Genomic DNA, 19448 nt, shown 5'->3' on the forward strand with positions numbered 1-19448 from the left:
TGGTAGGAAACGGAGCACTGGAGGGATTTGCTAAGCAGCCACTCAGGAGAGGTTTTGATAGAACGTATTTTCCTATTCAAGCTGGACCTGCATGGCATTTCTTGACATTTAGCTAAGAAACAAAAGGCGGTTTTGATATTAAAATAAAAGAAAGAAAGAAAGACTTCAGCATTTATTAGGAAAGGCCAAGAAGAAAAGCACGGGGCAGGGGGAGGTCAGGGAAGTAGAGATCGGCACCTGGCAGAAATCGCTAGGAAGCAAACAAGTCATTCATCTGTCACAGACATCGGAAATAACAAAAGCCCGCGTGTTTCATATTATGGAGAGTTTCTTTAGCCTTTAGTAGGGGCAGTAGTTTCATTTATGACTTGTCTTTTTTAGTGCGTAAAGTTAAATGTTAAGAAACGATATTGAGTTAAATGAGTTCTCAGTGTGTGTGTGTGTGTGTGTGTGTGTGTGTGTGTGTGTGTGTGTGTGTCTGTCTGTCTGATAGCATATGAAATTTGGTGTTTTAAGCTTAAAGTTTTGAAGGCAGGTACTGTAGTGTCCTGCTTCAAATGTACTAGCCTGCATATTAATATTTTCCTTTTTCTTTTAACAGTTTGATCAGAATCAGTCTCAAGGGCTGGCACATGCTTGTGAACTTGTGCTTCCATATTTTCCTGACCTGTGTGGTCTTTGTGGGAGGCATAACCCAAACCAGAAATGCCAGTGTTTGCCAAGCGGTGAGTCGAAGCAAAAAACTGAAATGGAAAAAAAGTGCTGCTATTAGAAAGGGATTTAATATGTTTCATGAACTGGTAATAGGGAAAATGTTCCCTTAAAGTTTTCTGTTTTCTTTAGCTAATTTAAGTGGAACGGAATGTCCCTTAAACAGCATGCTTTAAGTTTTCACTTGTCATTTCCTAAGGAGTAAATGACTGAAGGGTCTTGTCTCTGTAGCTTTAGGAATTCAATGCTACTTGTTACATCTGTTGTAATGCTGAGCATTTCATTTAAAAATTTTACCAAATCCTGACTTTGACTGAAGTCAACATTTTCTGACAGTAGGATTTTTAAAATTATTTTATTTGGCCCTAGCTGGTTTGGCTCAGTGGATAGAGCATCGGCCTGCGGACTGAAGGGTCACGGGTTCAATTCCAGTTAAGGGCACATGCCCAAGTTGTGCGCTCGATCCCCAGTAGGGGGCGTGCAGGAGGCAGCCGATCAATGATTCTCATCATTGATGTTTCTCTCTCTCTCTCTCTCCGTATCTCTATCTCCCTTCTTCTCTGAAATCGATAAAAATATATATTTAAAAAATTATTTTATTTGTTGATGAAAACAATAGGAGTTAGAAAATGATTTAACTGTAAGATAAAACAAGATGCCTCTTAGGTGTGGTAAATATGAAGAATTAAAAAGTATTCAACTCTTAATTTTAAATAAATTGTTATATATGTAGCCAATGAATTATATAGAACAGGGCAGGATGGGCAGGGGTATTGGTGTGTGACCAGTCCCAGGTATAGAAACATGCCTTATATGCATGACCTGGCCAGGACAATGGACTATTCCAGGCACCAGCGTGCTGTGGGACACTTAGGAGAGGTACTGGTTTATGTGAGAAGAAGAGCATCCAGGAAGGATCCCACAGTCTCCGAGGGTGTAACAGGAAGTAATCTCCATCCTGGCCCCAGTTTAGCTCGTGGGTCCAGCAGCAGTCACATCTGGACCAGTTTCTCCTCCACAAATGGTTGTAAGATTTATATAAGAATAAAGGATCAGCTGGGCCAGTGTTGCTCAGTGGTTGAACCAGGAGGTCATGGTACAGTTCCTGGTCAGGGCACATTCCTGGGTTTCGGGCTCGCCTGCAGCCAATCAGTGATTCTCTCTCATTATTGATGTTTCTGTCTTTCTCTCCCTCTCCTCTCCCTCCCTGTCTCTGAAATCAATAAAAAATTTTATTTTTATTTTATTTATTTTAATTTCGTTATTGATTAAGGTGTTATATATGTGTCCTTATTCCCCCATTACCCCCCCTATCCCTCCCACTCATGCCCTCACTCCCCTGTTGTCTGTGTCCATTGGTTAGGCTTATATGCATGCATACAAGTCCTTTGATCTCTCCCCCTTACTCCCACCCCCCTACCTTCCCTCTGAGGTTTGATGGTCTGATCAATGTTTCTCTGTCTCCGGATCTATTTTTGTTCATCAGTTTATGTTGTTCATTATATTCCATAAATGAGTGAGATCATGTGATATTTATCTTTCTCTGACTGGCTTATTTCACTTAGCATAATGCTCTCCAGTTCCATCCATGCTGTTGCAAATGGTAAGAACTCCTTTTTTTTTTTTTTTTTTACCACAGCATAGTATAAAAACATTTTTAAAAAGTAAAGGATCAAAGATAGCTAGGACACTTCTGAAGAAGAAGAGTAGAGTGGGGAGGTTGTTTGTCCTTCTAGTCATCAGAGCTAAGCAGGCTATCATAATGAAACTGTAGCATTTGGTTTCGTGATCATTAACTTGACCTATGCTATGGAAGAGAGAGATCAGAAGTAGACCCGTGTGGAACTTTGTAGAAGACAGAGTTGCGAGCTTCTTCAGTTGGGTGAAGAGAGACCACTGTTTAGTAAAGGGTGCTGGGAAAGTTTAGTTAGAAAAAGGTGGACCTGGATCTATACCTCCTGCCATATTTAAAATAAACAAACGAAAACCTCAACTCTGAGTGTATCAAAAACTTATACATGCCCAAGCAAAAATGTTAAAATTCACATTCGATGATATCACAACTTGGGGGATAAGGAGGAATTTCTTTTTTTTTTTTTTTTTTAACATATTTTATTGATTTTTTACAGAGAGGAAGGGAGAGGGATAGAGAGTTAGAAACATCGATGAGAGAGAAACATCGATCAGCTGCCTCCTGCACACCTCCCACTGGGGATGTGCCCGTAACCAAGGTACATGCCCTTGACCGGAATCGAACCTGGGACCCTCCAGTCCACAGGCCTACGCTCTATCCACTGAGCCAAACCGGTTTCGGCAGGAATTTTTTAAGTATGACACTAAGAAGGCATTGACTGGAAAAGAGATAAATTTGACTAAATTAAAAATAAGACCTTTTTTGGTTAAGATTTCTTAACAAAAGTGAAAACACAGAACAGTGTTCTCAATACATACCACAGACAGCATTAGAATAAAAAACATATTAAAATCAGTGAGAAGGCCAACACTGAAAGCCCAAGAGAACAAAATGACATGAGAGCAGGCAGGCATTTCGTAGAACTGTAAGTGCCCAGGGCCAATGTGCACGTAAAGAGAAGTTCAACACCATTGGTGGTCACAGAGATGCAAATTAAGATCTCACTTAGTTACCATTTTAGCCTTTTCTGTGGGCACAAATCAAGCCTGACACTGCCAGGCATTGAGCATGTGGATCCACAGGCTCTTTTTATCCATTGTGTGTGGGAATGTACCTGGGTGACTCTGGGAGGCTTTACCTTCTCAAGCTAGGTGTTCACATACCCTGGGACATGGCAATCCCATGCCTGGGCTGAGAGACTAAGCTTGCCCATATGTAACTTTGGTGTGCATATGGGTATGCATGTGCATATGAATATTCATGGCAGCCCTATACACAGTAGCAGAAACTTTGAAGCAACCCAAATGCCCATCACTGAGAGAGTAAATGAATAAACCGTGATATTATACAAGAGTCAAAACTAATGGATTACAGCAATGTGTAACTATGAATATGTCATAGTACCATAAATTACATTTCCTGTTATCTTTTTTTATAAAGATAAGGTAACTAAAATGAAACCACACTTTTAATGAAGTGTGCAATAAAACTGTCATAAAAGGAAAGCAAGGGGATGATAAACATACGATGTCAGGTGGTGGTTACTTTGGGTGATGGGGATCCTGTTTCGATAGGGGTTTTTGTCCAGGTCTTAACCTTTTGTCTTGCTGGTAGATTCTTGAATACTTATTAACACATTGCAGACAGATCACAAGAATTCTTACTTCATATTACACAGTGTTTTACAAAGTATCATACTTTAAAAAGATATTAGCTTGTAAAAACATGTAATAAATAACTTCAAAATGCAATGGGTATTTAATTTTAAAGCGTGCCTTTAACATTTATGTAAAACGTTTTTTGTACTCGTTCAGTAGAAACTTATCTGGCCACAGGGTAAAGCTAGCAATAAAACTATTGGTCCGCAATGTGTTAATAATCTATCTATCTATATATAAAAGCCTAATATGCAAATTGTCCCTGCGGGAGTTTGACCGGGAGACCAATTGCTCGCTGTGATGTGTGCTGACCACCAGGGGGCAGCGTGGAATGAAGGAAGGCCCTGGCTGACAGCCGGAAGGAAGGCCCTGATCAGCCCTGATCGCTGGCCAGGCTAGGGATCCTACCCATGCACAAATTTCATGCACTGGGCCTCTAGTAACTAAAATAAATGACTAAATGAAGGCAGGCCATGCTTGGTCCAATCATTAACATGTGCCATGAACCTAAGGCAGATGATTTATCCAATCATTTATACCTGAGATGTTATTTAAAATATAAGTGTAGCCTGGCCATTGTGGCTCAGTGGTTGAGCATCGATCTATGAACCAAGAGGTCACAGTTTAATTCCCAGTCAGGGCATATGCCCGGATTGCGGGCTCAATCCCCAGTGTCGGGCGTGCAGGAGGCAGCCGATCAATGATTCTCTCTTATCATTAATGTTTCTATCTATCGCTCTCCCTCTCCCTTTCTCTCTAAAATCAATAAAAATATATTTTAAAAAATAAAATTAAAAAAAATGTGAGTCTGGATAATATAAGAAGTGTTCAGAGGATTCAATGACTAGAGAGTACAGGGCATACAGTAAGTGCTCAGTAGATGCTAGTGGTTACTATTACTGTTACTATTGATGAAATCGCCTCTCAGCTGTGCAGAACATTTCCCTGTTTTAGGCTGTTACTGTACACTTGAAAACAACCTTATTTGACGCCCGTAAGAAGTCACTCAGGTCAATAGTACAACTTAGCCTGTCCCTCCTCACAGGCTCACTCCACTTACCCTCCAGGTCTCAGTTTAGTGTTACTGGTCCAGAGGCACTTTCTTCACCTCCCTCATCCTCCTGTGGAGCTTATTAAAATTCCAAGGTGCCTACAAAACACTGTTACTGGCTGGTGTTTGCCTACTCATTGTCCTGGCCTCTGAGCTCTGCAGGGGCAGGAATCATGTTGATTTGACCTAAGGATCCGCCAGGGACCTGACCACAGTAGGTGCTTAGCAAATATTTGTTGGGTAAGTGAACAAAAGGCCTCTGTTTGCACATAGTAGAAATTGTTCACCCCTGGAGCTGTTTTGAGCATGAACTATTAGGAGAGTACTTAGCACACCATGATAGTAATTGTCTCAACATTATTGAAAAATAGTCATTTTCTTGAAGCAGGCACATACATTGAGTTCCCTAAGGACGGCAATAGAAAAAAATGATTGTAAACATGGCTGCCATTCATTGTCCTGAAGGGTGTTTTCTACCATTTGTAGGAAGAAAAAGAGAAGAATTGCTGGCCAATGCCCATTTGTTAAAGATTTGCATGAAAAGGGAAAGGCAAGTCTGTCTATGTTTCCACATGTCCTTCTGTTTTCATAAAGTCCTCCCCTTTTCTGAAAGACATAGCCTCCCTTGTTTCTGACTCAGACATGACTTGCTGCACTTTCCTAATGCGATTCGTACTGAATTCAGTTGGTAGCCTGGTGAGAAGGGAGTGGTAAATGCAGAAAGGAGCAGGTAGGTTCTAATACTGTGTCTTCCAGAACAGCCAGTATGGCTAGTCACTTAACCCAGTAGGGTCTTTATGTTTCTTCTCGAACACAATGGATTGGGCTAGTTAAGTGAAATGAGCACTAAGGTTCTTCAATCTCTAAAACTGAACTCTAACATGGACATACACTGAGTGGCCAGATTATTATGGTTTCTGAACGCATAATAATCTGGCCACTCAGTGTATATCCTATATAATAAAAGGCTAATATATAAATTGTCCCCTCGACCAGGAGTTCGACCAGCAGGCAGGCCGGCCAACCGCCCATGTCCCCTCCCCCTGGCCAGGCTGGCCGGACCCCCCCCCCCCCATGCACGAATTCATGCACCAGGTCTTTAAGCCATATATATATATATATATATATATATATATAGAGAGAGAGAGAGAGAGAGAGAGAGAGAGAGAGAGAGAGGCCAGATTATTATGCATTCAGAGATCATAATAATCTGACCACTTAGTGTATTTCACATGTTTGATATGTGCACATAATCGGTGTAGTCTTGTCTTCCTTGTCTGCCTTTTAGAGCCCACCTATTTTATGGACAGTGTGAGCAGGTTCTAATACAGTGCCCACCCTGCAAGGATTGAAAACAATCAGATACTTCCCACTGTGGTTCCAGGTGGTCCCTTGGGTACTTACTAGAACCTGTAACTCTCTTTTGCCAGAGGAGCCGAATGAGTGATGATAGACTAGCAGGGGCTGTTGACTGGAGGTTGGAAGGGATCGAGGTTCTGGGTCATGATCTACCACCAAATAATTGCTACATCATTAATTTTCTGGTCCCTGGTTTCCTTAGCTTGCAGTGAAAGGATTTGGCTGGGGCTCATTTAAGTGACCTTGTTGCTCTACCACTTCATGATTTAATCAACTAAATATAGTGCCAGCTGACCTTCTAGGTGTCCTTTACTATCTGTTATCCAGCAGACTGCTGCAATGGCATGGGCGGTGCATTGGAAGAAGTTTAGTCAGGGAATAGTACGAGCTTTCAACTTGCCAACTGCTGCAAATGTGTTATCTTAACTCTCAGATATTAACCCTAGAACACACTTCTTGCTCATCTATAATAATAAAAGCATAATATGCTAATTAGACCAGACGTCCTTCCGGACGACCTTCTGGATGAAGCCAGGGCTGCGAGGGAAGCCCAGGTCCCAGGTACCTGCCGTGGCCGGAGGGAAGCCCGGGTCCTGGGTGCCAGAGGGAAGGGAAGCCAGTGCCAGTAGCCGGGGGAAGGAAGGCCTCCTCTTGCTCGAATTTCGTGCATCAGCCTCTATTATATTTTATAAGTACAGAAGTAAAGTCTTAAGAGATTGAACTAACTTGCCCCAAATCACTGGGGCTATTTGGTGGCAGAAGCATAATTTAAATGCCAGTCTCTGATTCCAGGCATCCCTCACTCCCATCACTGTGCTTCCTGTTCAGTGAGGACCAGCACGGCATAATGGCAGGGGCGCGGGCTTTGGATACTACCAGGCTTGGGTTTGAATTGTGGCCCTGCCTCTGACCCTGTGACCTCTGGTGGGTAAATGATTGAACTTCTTTCAGACTCAGCCTCCTTGTCTGTAACTCAAGGTCATTATGACTAACTGAATGGTGGTGCTGGGAGTATAAAATGGAAGCATGTACATAATTGTCTAATACATTGTTGGGCACATAGCAAGAATTCAATAATGCAAGCTGTTAGTATTTTAATTTTTGTATGTATTCATATATGATTATGTGAATATTAAACATCGCTTTTGCACACTTGCTATGCACCCTGCAATATCTTAGGGTTTTTGGTGGTTAAAAGAATGATTGTTATAATTTCTGATATCCAGTATAGGAGAGTTTATGGTTACATACCTATATATTCAGTACAGTTCTTTTTTTTTTTTTTTTAAAGATAGTTCAACTTTTTAAAAAAAATTTTTTTTGATTCTTTTACAGAGTGGAAGAGAGAGGGATAGAGAGTTAGAAACATCAATGAGAGAGAAACATTGATCAGCTGCCTCTTGCACACCCCCTACTGGGGATGTGACCACAACCAAGGTACTTGCCCTTGACCGGAATTGAACCTGTGACCCTTCAGTCTGCAGGCCGACACTCTATCCACTGAGCTAAACCGGTTAGGGCTCAGTACAGTTCTTTAGGATAATGAATTAATATCCATTTTGCAGCTTTAGAAATTGATGTCCTTAGGTAAGGTGACTTAAGTGATCATCTGTTGCATTTAATATCATTTACATGTCGATGAATTAGATTACCTATTGCCAAACCATTTACAAATCTTTCATTTGTATTTCTGGTTCATTTGGAAGAGACTGTGATAGTGAGTTGTATTTGAAGTGTAGGTGGATATCTGATGGGGAATACAATAAGAAGTACCTCATTCCAAAAGCTAAGAATGCCCTCTCTACTAGATCTCACTTCCTATTCTCTTCTGGTTCCTATGGAATGCTTGGTGATTTGCTTACTTGACTGATGACATCAAATGACTAAAATTCTACTATTGGTCATAATTGTTTAACTGAAAGGTTTGGTATCTTTCAAATATGAAAAAGTATCTAGAAATTTTGAAATGTTTTAGAAAACACTTTAAAAATCTAAAGGTTGAGTTTTCCCTCTTAGATCTAAAATTCTCCTGTGTCAGTAAGTCTGGTTTTTGTTTTATTTGTTTCTTCCTTTTTATTTTTTTTATTTTTTTATTTTTTTTTAAATTTTATTGTTTAAGGTATTACAAATAGTAGTACATATGTCTCTCTTTTTCTTTTTCCCCACTGACCTCCCCCTGGCCTCCCCTACTCCCCAGCACTTGACACTGTGGATGGGGGGATGAGGGCAAATTTATTTTATTTTTTAGATTCCACATATCAGTGAAATCATACAGTATTTGTCTTTATCTGACTTATTTTACTTAACAGAATACCCACTAGGTCTGCCCATGTAGCAAATAACAAGGTTAAACTTTTTTCTATGGCTGAGGAATATTATACTGTGTATACGTATATGTATATATTGAATTGTATATATTTCAATATTATTAGAGTACAATAATATTATCCCCCCCACACACACACATCTTTATCCATTCATCTGTTGATGGACACTTGGGTTACTTCCATATCTTGGTTATTGTAAGTAATGTGGAGTGAACACAGGGGTGCATAAATCTCATCAAATTAGTGTTTTCATTTTCATTGAATAAACACCCAGAAGTGGAATTGTTGGATCATATGGTATAGTAGTTTTGAGGTATAGTAGTTTATAGTAGTATAGTAGTTTTAATTTTTTTGAGGAAACGCATACTGTTTTCCACAGTGGTTGCACCAGTCTGTATTCCCACTAACAGTGTCTGAAGGTTTTATTTCTCCACATCCTTGCCAGCACTTGTTATTTTATTGTCTTCTTAAGAAGAGCCATTTTCACAGGTGTGAGACGCTATCTCATTGTGATTTTGATTTACATTTCCCCGACAATTAGTGATGTGGAGCATCTTCTTATGTGCCCATTGGCTATCTGCATGTCTTCTTCGGAGAAATGTCTGTTCAAGTCTTCTGCCTATTTTTTAATTGGTTGGTTGTTGTTTTTTGATACTAAATTGTGTGAGTTCTTTATACAGTTTGGAAATGAACCCCTGATTAATGGAGGACTTGCAGATATCTTCTCCCATTGAGTAGGTGCCTTGTGTTTCTTGGATGGTTTGCCTCCTGCGCAAAGGCTGTTTAGTTTGGTGTAGTCTCATTTGTGCAGTTTTGCTTTTGTTGCTCTTGGCTGAGAAGACGGGTTGCTAAGACCGATAGGAAACTGCTTGCAGCCTGTATTTTCTCTTAGGAGGTTTGTGGTTTCAGGTCTTGCATTCAGGTCGTTACTCCGTTTTGAAGTTCTGTATGTGGTATAAGATAATGGCCAGGCTTCATTTTTTGCATGAAGCTGTTCAGTTTTTCTGACACCATTCGTTGAATTGACTGTCTCTTCCCCACAGTATATTTTTGCCTCCATTGTCATAGATTAATTGACCAGATAGACATAGGTTTATCCCTGGGCGATCTGTTCAGTTCCATTGATCTGTATGTTGGTTTCCATCCCAGTACCATACTGTTTTGATTACTCTAGTGTTGTAGTATAGTTTGAAATCAGGGATAGTGATACCTCCAGTTTTGCTCATCTTTCTCAAGATTGCTGTGGCTATTCAGGGTCTTTTCTGCTTCCATACAAATTCTAGAAATTTTTAGGGAACAAACTGGTAGTTCCCAGAGAGGGGAGGGGTTTAGGGGCAGTCAAAATAGGTGAAGGGGATGAAGAGGTACAAACGTTCAGATATCAAATAAGTAAGCCATGGGGATGTAACGTACAGTACAGAGAATGTAGTGAATGCTATAATAACTCTGTACGGAAGAATATGCTAACTAGACTTATTGGGGGGATCATTTACTAATGTGTATAGATTATCAAATCACTGGAATGTACACCTGAAACAAATAGGAAATTGTATGTCAATTATACGTCAGTAAAAAAGAGGTTCCCGTCTTTCACCTCCTGGGTTGAAGATCTTTTTAACTTCTATTTTTTTAACTTAGTACTTTACAGCCTTTATTACTTTACATCTCTATTACTTGACAGTCTCATTCTTCCGACCTCTGCACCAGAGAAAACTTCAGCAATAGTAGCTCCTGTCATTCCGTCAGTGTCAGCGATTTGTCTTGAAGGTGTTGGTTCCTGTGGACCAAATTCACGCACACTGTTTTTACTTGCAATATCTGGGGGGACTCCAGATAACTCAGAGTGCCATGTTAGGCTTTTGATTCCACTTCTGTCTGTAAATTTTGCTTTTAGAGTGCAGTCAGTGAAGCCAACGTGCACCAAGGAGCCACTTTGCTCCTAAGGAGGAATATATCTGACTTTTCTCCTCTGGCCACGCTGGACCCACCCTCAGCACTTACACAGTCCTCGCAGGGACACTGACAACCCTAGTTTGTTGCCCTGCAAAATAATCCCTGAGCTCTCATGTCCCCAAGTTTTACCTGCAGAGGGGTTCTCATTAAAAGGAACTTTGGGCAGCGGTCTAAATGCTCCTATTATTAACCTAGGTTTGATAACGTCAACCAAGTTGATTTTCTTGAGATTGGAGAGCCATCCTTTTAGAATGAAATTTTTTTTTTCCCTTGGAGATTGTTAGTAATAGGATTTTATCTATAATAGTTATATAAGAAGAAATGACCAAAGAGATAGTAAGTAATTAGTCTGATAAGAAAGCTGAATTATGCCCTTGATGCTTCAATGACACATGCATTTATTTTTCTTAAAATAGATTTTAAAACCCTCTTAGCCTCATATAAATCTTCATTTAGAATTGTATCCTTAAGCAGGGTTGGTTCAAACACAGGTCATATGATAAACATGCCCCGCATTATCTCCCTTGAAGAAACTCGGTGTAATGATTTACATGTTTTATCCACTCTTTTTAAAATATGTATTTTTTTATTGATATAAGAGAAAAGGGGAGAGGGAGAGAGAGAGAGAAATATCAATGATGAGAGAGAATCATCGATCCACTGCCTCCTGCACTCCCCTAACTGAGGAGCAAGTCTGCAACCCGGGCATGTGCCCTGACTGGGTTCGAACTGTGACCTGTTCTTAGATCAGTGCTCAGTTCCTGAGCCACATCAGCTGGGCCAGTTAGCCACACTTTATTGAACACGTTCTAGATAACTGCCCATTCAATTCCTACGAAAACCCTAGAGATGGTTTTGATAACCGCCCCCCCCAACTGTTCAAGAGAGGGAAGTTACTTTCAGACAGGTAGCATCTTCTTAAAGACACATCCCTAATAAATAATAACACAAATGCACATCTTTTCTTTTGCTGGTTGCTCCTCATGTGCCCGGCAGTGTGTTAAATGCTTTCTGTCGCATTGAATGGAAACCCCACAGTACTTTCTTGTTATTCTCAGTTTACAAATGAGGAAAACAATGCTTGAGATGTCATGTGACTTGCTACGGTGTCAGGGCAGGTAAGGGGAGGATCAGGCAAAACGTTTTGGCTCCAGACCTTATCCTCCTAACCAGCATTATGCAGTACTGCTCTCCCACCACGGTTGTGTACAAAAGCTCTGAATTCGAACTGGGGTCTCTTACTCGAAAGCTTATTTTGTGTGCTGTGACTTTGCCCTCTAGTTAGTGACCTTGCCCTCTCTATGACTCCTTGAAATGGGCTTCAGACGCCGAACTCTAATTTATAACATTGCATCTCTGAGAAACATGCCTTTGATTTATAGTTGTCCGGTAACCAGTTCTGGGGTGTATTAAGGGTCACCTTGGGTATCAGATGTAGTCTGTGGCATCCTCGATCCAGCTGTTAGTATGTTGTCAGACCTAATCCTCTCCTATAGGCAGTTAGAGGGCTTTCTTAGTTTCATTAGCAGGCAAAGGAGTCTGCCATTTGAACTCACCTTCATGCTGTTTTTGAACCAGGTTTTTGGAAGCTACTCACCAATCATTTTGATAAATCTTGCTAGCAGCTACTATGCTTTATGACTGAATGGGGGATTTTTTTTTTTTCCTTTTAGTTTATGTGTGTGTTTCAATCTCCTTTCTAGGTTGGAATTCTCCTTCATTATTCCACCCTTGCCACAGTGCTGTGGGTGGGAGTGACAGCTCGCAATATCTACAAGCAGGTCACTAGGAAAGCGAAAAGATGCCAGGATCCCGATGAACTGCCTCCGCCACCCAGACCGATGCTCAGGTACCGATACCTCCGTTTACTGAACGCCGTTAACCGTTACGTTTAATGAAGCACCGTCATAACAACATTGCTGAGTGACGTTTGGAAAGCAGAATAATGGACTGGGAGGCTGGGCTTCCTGAGTTTGAGTAAGGGCTGGGCTCCTTCCAGCCGGGAGTCCTTGGTGAAGTTCTCACCCTCTCCGGGCCTTTCCGGCTCATCTATAAGGTGGGGATGATTGCAAAGCAGAGCTGTTGTGCGGAAGAAATGAGTTAATGGGTAAATGGCAGCTGGTTTTATTTTCCTGGGCCAGGTCACAGATTTCACTCCGCTCAAGTACACATCCGTTTCATTATTCTCTGCAAAAGACAAAACAGTGTTGGAGTTACGCCCTTATTACTCATTCTCCTAAAAAAGTTGTCAGTGGGTCATCGTGCTTGATGAGTACAAATTGATCCATGTCTCTGAGATTGTTAAGTGCTGGGTTTGTATGTGACTGAGGGTAACCCTCCCGCCTCAGAGAGCTTATAGTCTTGGAGGAGACAGGCATGGGAGGGACTGACTGGTGACTGTTAAGAATGGCTGCGGAGCCCTGGCCCGTGTGTCGGTGTTCTCAGTGGTTAGAGCGTTGGCCTGAAAACGGAAGGGTCGCTGGTTCATTTCCTGGTCAAGGATGCGTACCTAGGTTGCACGTTTGCTCCCCGACCCTGGTCAGGGAGTGTGCAGGAGGTAACCAATCAATGAATCCCTCTCACATTGATGTTTCTTTCTCTCCCCCTCCCTCCCTTCCACTCTTTCTCAATGGGAAAATATATTCTCAGGTGAGGATTAACAGCAACAACAAAAAAACCTGCCTTGGAAATGTATTTTCTGAAATTGCAAACCAAGCAGCTATGAGCGGGGGCCTGGGGGGCTATTATTAATTGTTAGGCCGCTGGCATGAACCTTCATGAGTGACTAGAGCAGAGGGTGGGGGTGGCATTTCAGAGACAGGATCCGGTGGTGAGCCGAGGGACTTGAGGAATGCACTGTGGCTACAGCCCTGGTGAATGGTGGAGAGGAGCAGGAGTTCAGGATGATGCTGAGCCTCAGGCCTCTGGCTGCCCTGGTGACATGTGGGCAGCACTGAGTATTTTAAACTAAGGGATTAGAGTCTGACTAGGTGGCTTTTTAAAAGGACCATGTATTGGTCTGGAATATACACTGAGTGGCCAGATTATTATGATCTCTGAACGCATAATAATCTGGCCACTCAGTGTGTGTGTGTGTGTGTGTGTGTGTGTGTGTGTGTGTGTGTGTGTGTGTGTACACACTGTATATTAGAGGCCCGGTGCATGAAATTCGTGCATGGGTGGGGTCCGGCCAGCCTAGCCAGGGGGAGGGGACATGGGTGGTTGGCCGGCCTGCCTGCTCGTTGAACCCCTGGTCAAGGGGACAATTTGCATATTAGCCTTTTATTATATAGGATATACACTGAGTGGCCAGATTATTATGCATTCAGAGATCATCATAATCTGGCCACTCAGTGTAAATTGGAATGCCTGAGAATGAAGAGGTCCACCAAGGGCATTAGGGGTTCCCTGGGGGCTGAAACAAGAATGGTGACAACAGTGACATTGAAATTAGAGAGGTCACCTGTTCAAAAGACTCCAGGCAGCTTCTCTAGGGTTGATGACTTCCTAGGTTTGAGAGGTGTGTGAGGGGGAGACGACAAAGAGGCTGCAAATGTCTACTTCAATGAGCGAGGCTGCCAACAGGTGGCACTTCCATCAAGTGAGGAAGTCATGTAAGAGAGTAAATGGGGGAGGGGTGTGATGGGTGGGGTGGTAAGCGAGAGGGAAGGTGGCTCCCTGCTGCTTTCTCGTGGAACGTGAGGTTTCTGGCAGTCTGGTGCTCAGCAGAGAAGAGGAGACGGGATGTGCTGTAGATGAGGCAGGAGACGTTTACCTGTGTGGACCTGTGATGGGACCCCCAGGGAGAAGTTAGCTGACAAGAGAATGATTTCCGGGCCAGGCCAGTATAATAGACAGACCCTGGGAAATAAAGGGGTGAAGAGTCATCTATTGTGGAAATGGACACTTGAAACCTATATAATCTTATTAATCAATGTCACTCCGATAAATGTAATTAAAAAAGAAAATGTAAAAAATAAATAAAAGTATTCTGATGGGGCAGGGGGGAGGGTGTTAAAAATAGGTCCGGCCAGTGTGGCTCAGTGGTTGAGCGTCCAGTTCGATTCCCAGTCAGGGCACATGCCCGGGTTGTGGATTCGATCCCCAGTTGGGGGTATGCAGGAGGCAGCAATCGATGTCTCTCTCATCATTGATGTTTCAATCTCTAAAAATTAAAAAAAGAAAGAATTGTAAAGAGCACCTACGAGCATAGAAGATTCGGGAAGAGTGGCCCAGGACAGTGAGGGCAGCAGCATGCCCAGCCAGAGTCAGATTAGAGAGTGAGGGCTCTAGCGTCTCTGTCACTTGCATTACAAGAACTGCACAAAGGTGTTTGGCTAAGAGACGGGGATCCTGTCCTCAAGCAGCTGTGCCTCTGTAAGCAAAAGGTAGCTTGGCCTCTAAACCTGATGTGGTCCCTGAATGACCCAAAGGTACCTCTTTACTTTAGACAGTGCAAGCTCCTCCTTCCCCATGACCTTGAGCCTGAGGAAGCCCCAGCAACCTGGCCACTAGAGGTGGGCCAGAGGTCCCTGAGTCTCTCCTGGCTCCTGAGGTGGCAGTTTCAGTAGCATATATGTGGGAACAGTCTCACAATAAGGTGAGAAAGGTGACTCAAATGATGATGGTATTATTTCCAGGAGTTTGTCACTGACGGGAGAGAGAAAGAAGGTAGTAGGCCAAGGCAAGTTTTAGAAGAGAGGAGAAAACATAAACATAAATTTTTAGGCTGGAAATAGGAGTCAGTGGAGAAGATTTAAAGCTGCAAAATAAGGTTTAGTTAATAACAGGAAGTCCTGGCAGTGGGAGGGGGAAGGGCAGAACCTATGATTATGTGGGAAATGACACCTCCTTTTCAGGGAAGAATTGATGGGAATTAGCATAGCAGGAAGGGAGAGAATCTCCAGTGTTCGCCTCCCTCTAATTTGTGAAGTAGAAGACAGGGTTATGGTTTTATAGCGTAATTAGCTGTCTTTTTCAGCAACACTACTTAATACCATGTTGAAGGGGTTTTAGTACCTGTGAGCATGACCCGGAAACAGAGAAATGGATCTGACTATTGCCTTTATCCAGCCAATTCAGTTTTGGGGCTGTGTCCAGGGAGTGGCCAATGCAGAATTAAGACTCTGACTGTGCCCAGGGGTACCCAGCCAGGGCGGAAAGTTGCCCGTTTTCTTTTCAGAGAGCTCACAGAAGCTCGGACCGTAAAAAGAAGGTGTGCACCTAGGCTCAGCAACACTGTCCCCCTCAGTTCTTAGTGCACCGTCATCTGTCTTGCCCTCCTCAGCTAGTCCAAGGGAGAGGGGCCAGACGAGGCTGCTGGGATCCAGGGACTCTCGTAGCCTACTCTCAGTTGACTGGGAATAAGCAAGCACAGCACTGGAATGTCTTGGAAACACAGGCTTAGCTGGACATCTACACTAATAAAAGAGAGGATGCAAATTGACTGTACCTTCGCGACACCCACCAGCCAATCAGGAGTGAGTATGCAAGTTAACCCAACAAAGATGGTGAGTTAATTTGCATACACATGCGCCGAGTGGTAGCGTGGGAAGGCGGAAAGGCGGCTCCGGGCCAGAGTGAAGATAGAAAGGTGGCTCTGGGCTGGAGCAAAGGCAGAAAGGCAGCTCTGGCCTGAGCAAAGGCAGTGCCGGCAACCAGGGGAAGGAAGGCCCATTCTTGCACGAATCTTCATGCATCAGGCCTCTAGTCCTATATAATAAAAGCATAGTATGAAAATTGTCCCCTCGACCGCAGGTTGTCCGGGAGTTCGACCAGGGGACAGGGCCGGCCAGGGGAAGGGAGGGAGGCCCGGGCCGACAGGCACTAGAGACCTACCAATGCACAAATTTCATGCGCTGGGCCTCTAGTTAATAAATAATTTAGCCCGGCCAGCATGGCTCAGTGGTTGGCCTGTAAACCAGGAGGTCACGGTTTGATTCCAGGTCAGGACACATGACCGGGTTGTGGGCTCCATCCCCAGTGTGGGGTATTGCAGGAGGCAGCCGCTCAATGATTCTTTCTCATCATTAATGTTTCTAATCTCTTCCTTTCTCTCTGAAATAAATAAAAATATATTTAAAATAAATAAATAATTTGTCATTCTGTGTTTTGGCTGCACTATGGCACAGTGAGATCTTCAAGACCATTTTTTAATGGACTAACTCTCCAGTTCACCAGCTGAATCTAAAAAACAAAACAACAATAAGGAAAAACAACGGTTCCCCCTAAAAGAAAAAGTATGGACTAAAACCCTCCCTGCTGTAGCTGTGTTACCATGTCTGTCCACAAGGTGGCAGAAGATGACCAGCTTTCCTCCACTGGGAAACTTGGTGGACCTCGTCCTTTGAAAAAAGGAAATCAAAACAAAATTTTTGATTTGCTCACACAGCAGCCTCTGAAAGTTAACCTTCAGCTTACGGTGTAATAGGAATAACAGCCTTTAAGGAATGGCTTGTGCAGTGATGAGATGTGTCCGCCTTAATTAACGGGATGATGACCTGTGACTTCTTTGATTCCTCCTCCCAGGTTTTACCTGATCGGGGGCGGTATCCCCATCATCGTCTGTGGGATCACTGCGGCAGCAAACATCAAGAATTACGGCAGCCGGCCAAGCGCGCCCTAGTGAGTAGTTTGCGCTCTCTGTGCACCTGACCTGGCCCAGTTGTTTCACTAAAGTTTATTGCAATTTCGTCAACACTTTGCTGACATATGTAGCATCTGAGCTGGCTCACCCTTTTCTCTCCTAGTTGCTGGATGGCGTGGGAACCGTCCTTGGGAGCCTTCTATGGGCCTGCCAGCTTCATCGCTTTCGTAAACTGTATGTACTTTCTCAGCATATTTATTCAGTTGAAAAGACACCCTGAGCGCAAGTACGAGCTGAAGGAGCCGGCCGAGGAGCAGCAGAGGTTGGCGGCCAATGAGAACGGCGAAGTGGCTCAGCAGGACTCGATGTCCTTGTCTCTGATTTCCACGTCAGCGCTGGAAAACGAGCACACGTTCCAGGCGCAGCTGCTGGGCGCAGGCCTCACTCTGCTCCTCTACGTCGCCCTGTGGATGTGTGGGGCCTTGGCGGTCGCTCTGTATTACCCTTTGGACTTGGTGTTTAGCTTCTTTTTCGGAGCCACGTGCTTAAGCCTCAGCGCGTTCATCGTGGTGCACCACTGCGTCAACCGGGAGGATGTGCGACTCGCGTGGATCATGACCTGCTGCCCAGGCCGGAGCTCCTACTCGGTGCAGGTCAACGTGCAGCCCCCCAACTCCAGTGGGACGAACGGGGAGGCCCCCAAGTGCACCAACAGCAGCGCCGAATCCTCGTGCACGAACAAGAGCGCGTCCAGCTTCAAAAACTCCTCCCAGGGCTGCAAACTAACCAACCTGCAGGCTGCTGCGGCCCAGTGCCATGCCAACGCGCTCCCTGCCAGCGCCGCGCCGCAGCTGGACAACAGCCTGACGGAACATTCGATGGACAACGATATCAAGATGCACGTGGCGCCTTTAGAAGTGCAGTTTCGAACAAACGTGCACCCAGGCCGCCATCACAAAAACAGAAGTAAAGGGCACCGGGCGAGCCGGCTGACCGTCCTCCGAGAATACGCCTACGACGTCCCCACGAGCGTGGAGGGCAGCGTGCAGAACGGCTTGCCCAAGAGTCGGGGGGCCAACGGCGAGGGCCACTCGAGGAGTCGCAGGGCTTACCTCGCCTACAGAGAGAGACAGTACAACCCACCCCAGCAGGACAGCAGCGACGCGGCCAGCACGCTGCCCAAAGGCAGCCGGAACGTGGAAAAGAGCGGGTCAGGTAGCAGTAAGAAGGAGGCGTTAAGGAAGCCAAGTGCAGTGGAACTTGAAAGTCAGCAGAAGTCTTACGGCCTCAACTTGGCCACTCAGAACGGACCCATCAAAAGCAGCGGGCAGCAGGGGCCCTCGCTGGCTGCGGACAGCACGGGCAATGTCAGGACTGGGCTATGGAAACACGAAACGACTGTGTAGCAGGGCTGGGCCTCCTGGGCAGAGAGACAGTCACATTCCTTGAAGCTATGGACGCGTGAAGACAAACTGTTTACAGCCACCTTAGGGATTCAAAAGAATTCTGAATAAACTTCAAAGTGTTGGATTTTAGTTATTTTATATGCCCCAGTTGTTGCTTTTTTATGAATAAAAAAAAAAAAGAAAAGGAAGAAAACCTCAAAAGCATTGTTTTAGTTGTCAGACTACAAGCAGGACATTTTGGTCTGAAATGTAATTTCTTGAAATCTGTAGTTAACGACTTAACATTTCAGATGTGTATTTAATACAATAAATAGGTGTTGGTCATTGTGTCAATCTTACATTTTTATATTTTACAATAGGAGCATCAAATTCTTTTTTTAATGATGTTTTTATACATTGGGGTAGTTTAATGAGATATATACTTAGGTTGGTTATCAGATGTTGACATGATTAGCTCCACCAATTACGGCATATAAATCAAAGGGCTCTTGGATTGTTGTTTTATAAATATTATTTTGAATGCTACAAGTTTTTTAAAATCTCACAGAATGTTTCTAAAAAGGTCTTTCTAAATTTCATTAATTTTGCCATAGTAATTGCATCCTATTAATATTATTACCATTCTTGTGGCTTTTCCATGGTTTATTTTCGGGTTTAAGTTTCTTATTCAATCTTTTTTTTTTTTTTTTTCCTTTTCTCAGCATATGATTTTTGAAGGTAAATGAAGAGCTACCATACAAGGTTCCCATTCACTTATTCTGGAT

General features: G+C 43.5%; 1 protein-coding gene across 1 annotated transcript in view; it reads left to right on the forward strand.

Annotated features, from left to right (window-relative positions):
- ADGRA3 (adhesion G protein-coupled receptor A3) overlaps positions 1–19011 on the forward strand; it is a 111526-nt gene extending 92515 nt beyond the window's left edge. Inside the window, exons 16-19 of the mRNA XM_080683148.1 lie at positions 602–725; positions 12396–12541; positions 17221–17316; positions 17442–19011. Coding sequence (XP_080539274.1) covers positions 602–725; positions 12396–12541; positions 17221–17316; positions 17442–18684 — 1609 coding nt within the window. The 3' untranslated portion in view covers positions 18685–19011. The remainder of the gene's footprint in view (positions 1–601; positions 726–12395; positions 12542–17220; positions 17317–17441) is intronic.
- Positions 19012–19448: the final 437 nt, after the last annotated feature.

The sequence above is a fragment of the Plecotus auritus genome (genome assembly GCF_963455305.1).
Source record: "Plecotus auritus genome assembly, chromosome: 1".
NCBI lineage: Eukaryota > Metazoa > Chordata > Mammalia > Chiroptera > Vespertilionidae > Plecotus > Plecotus auritus.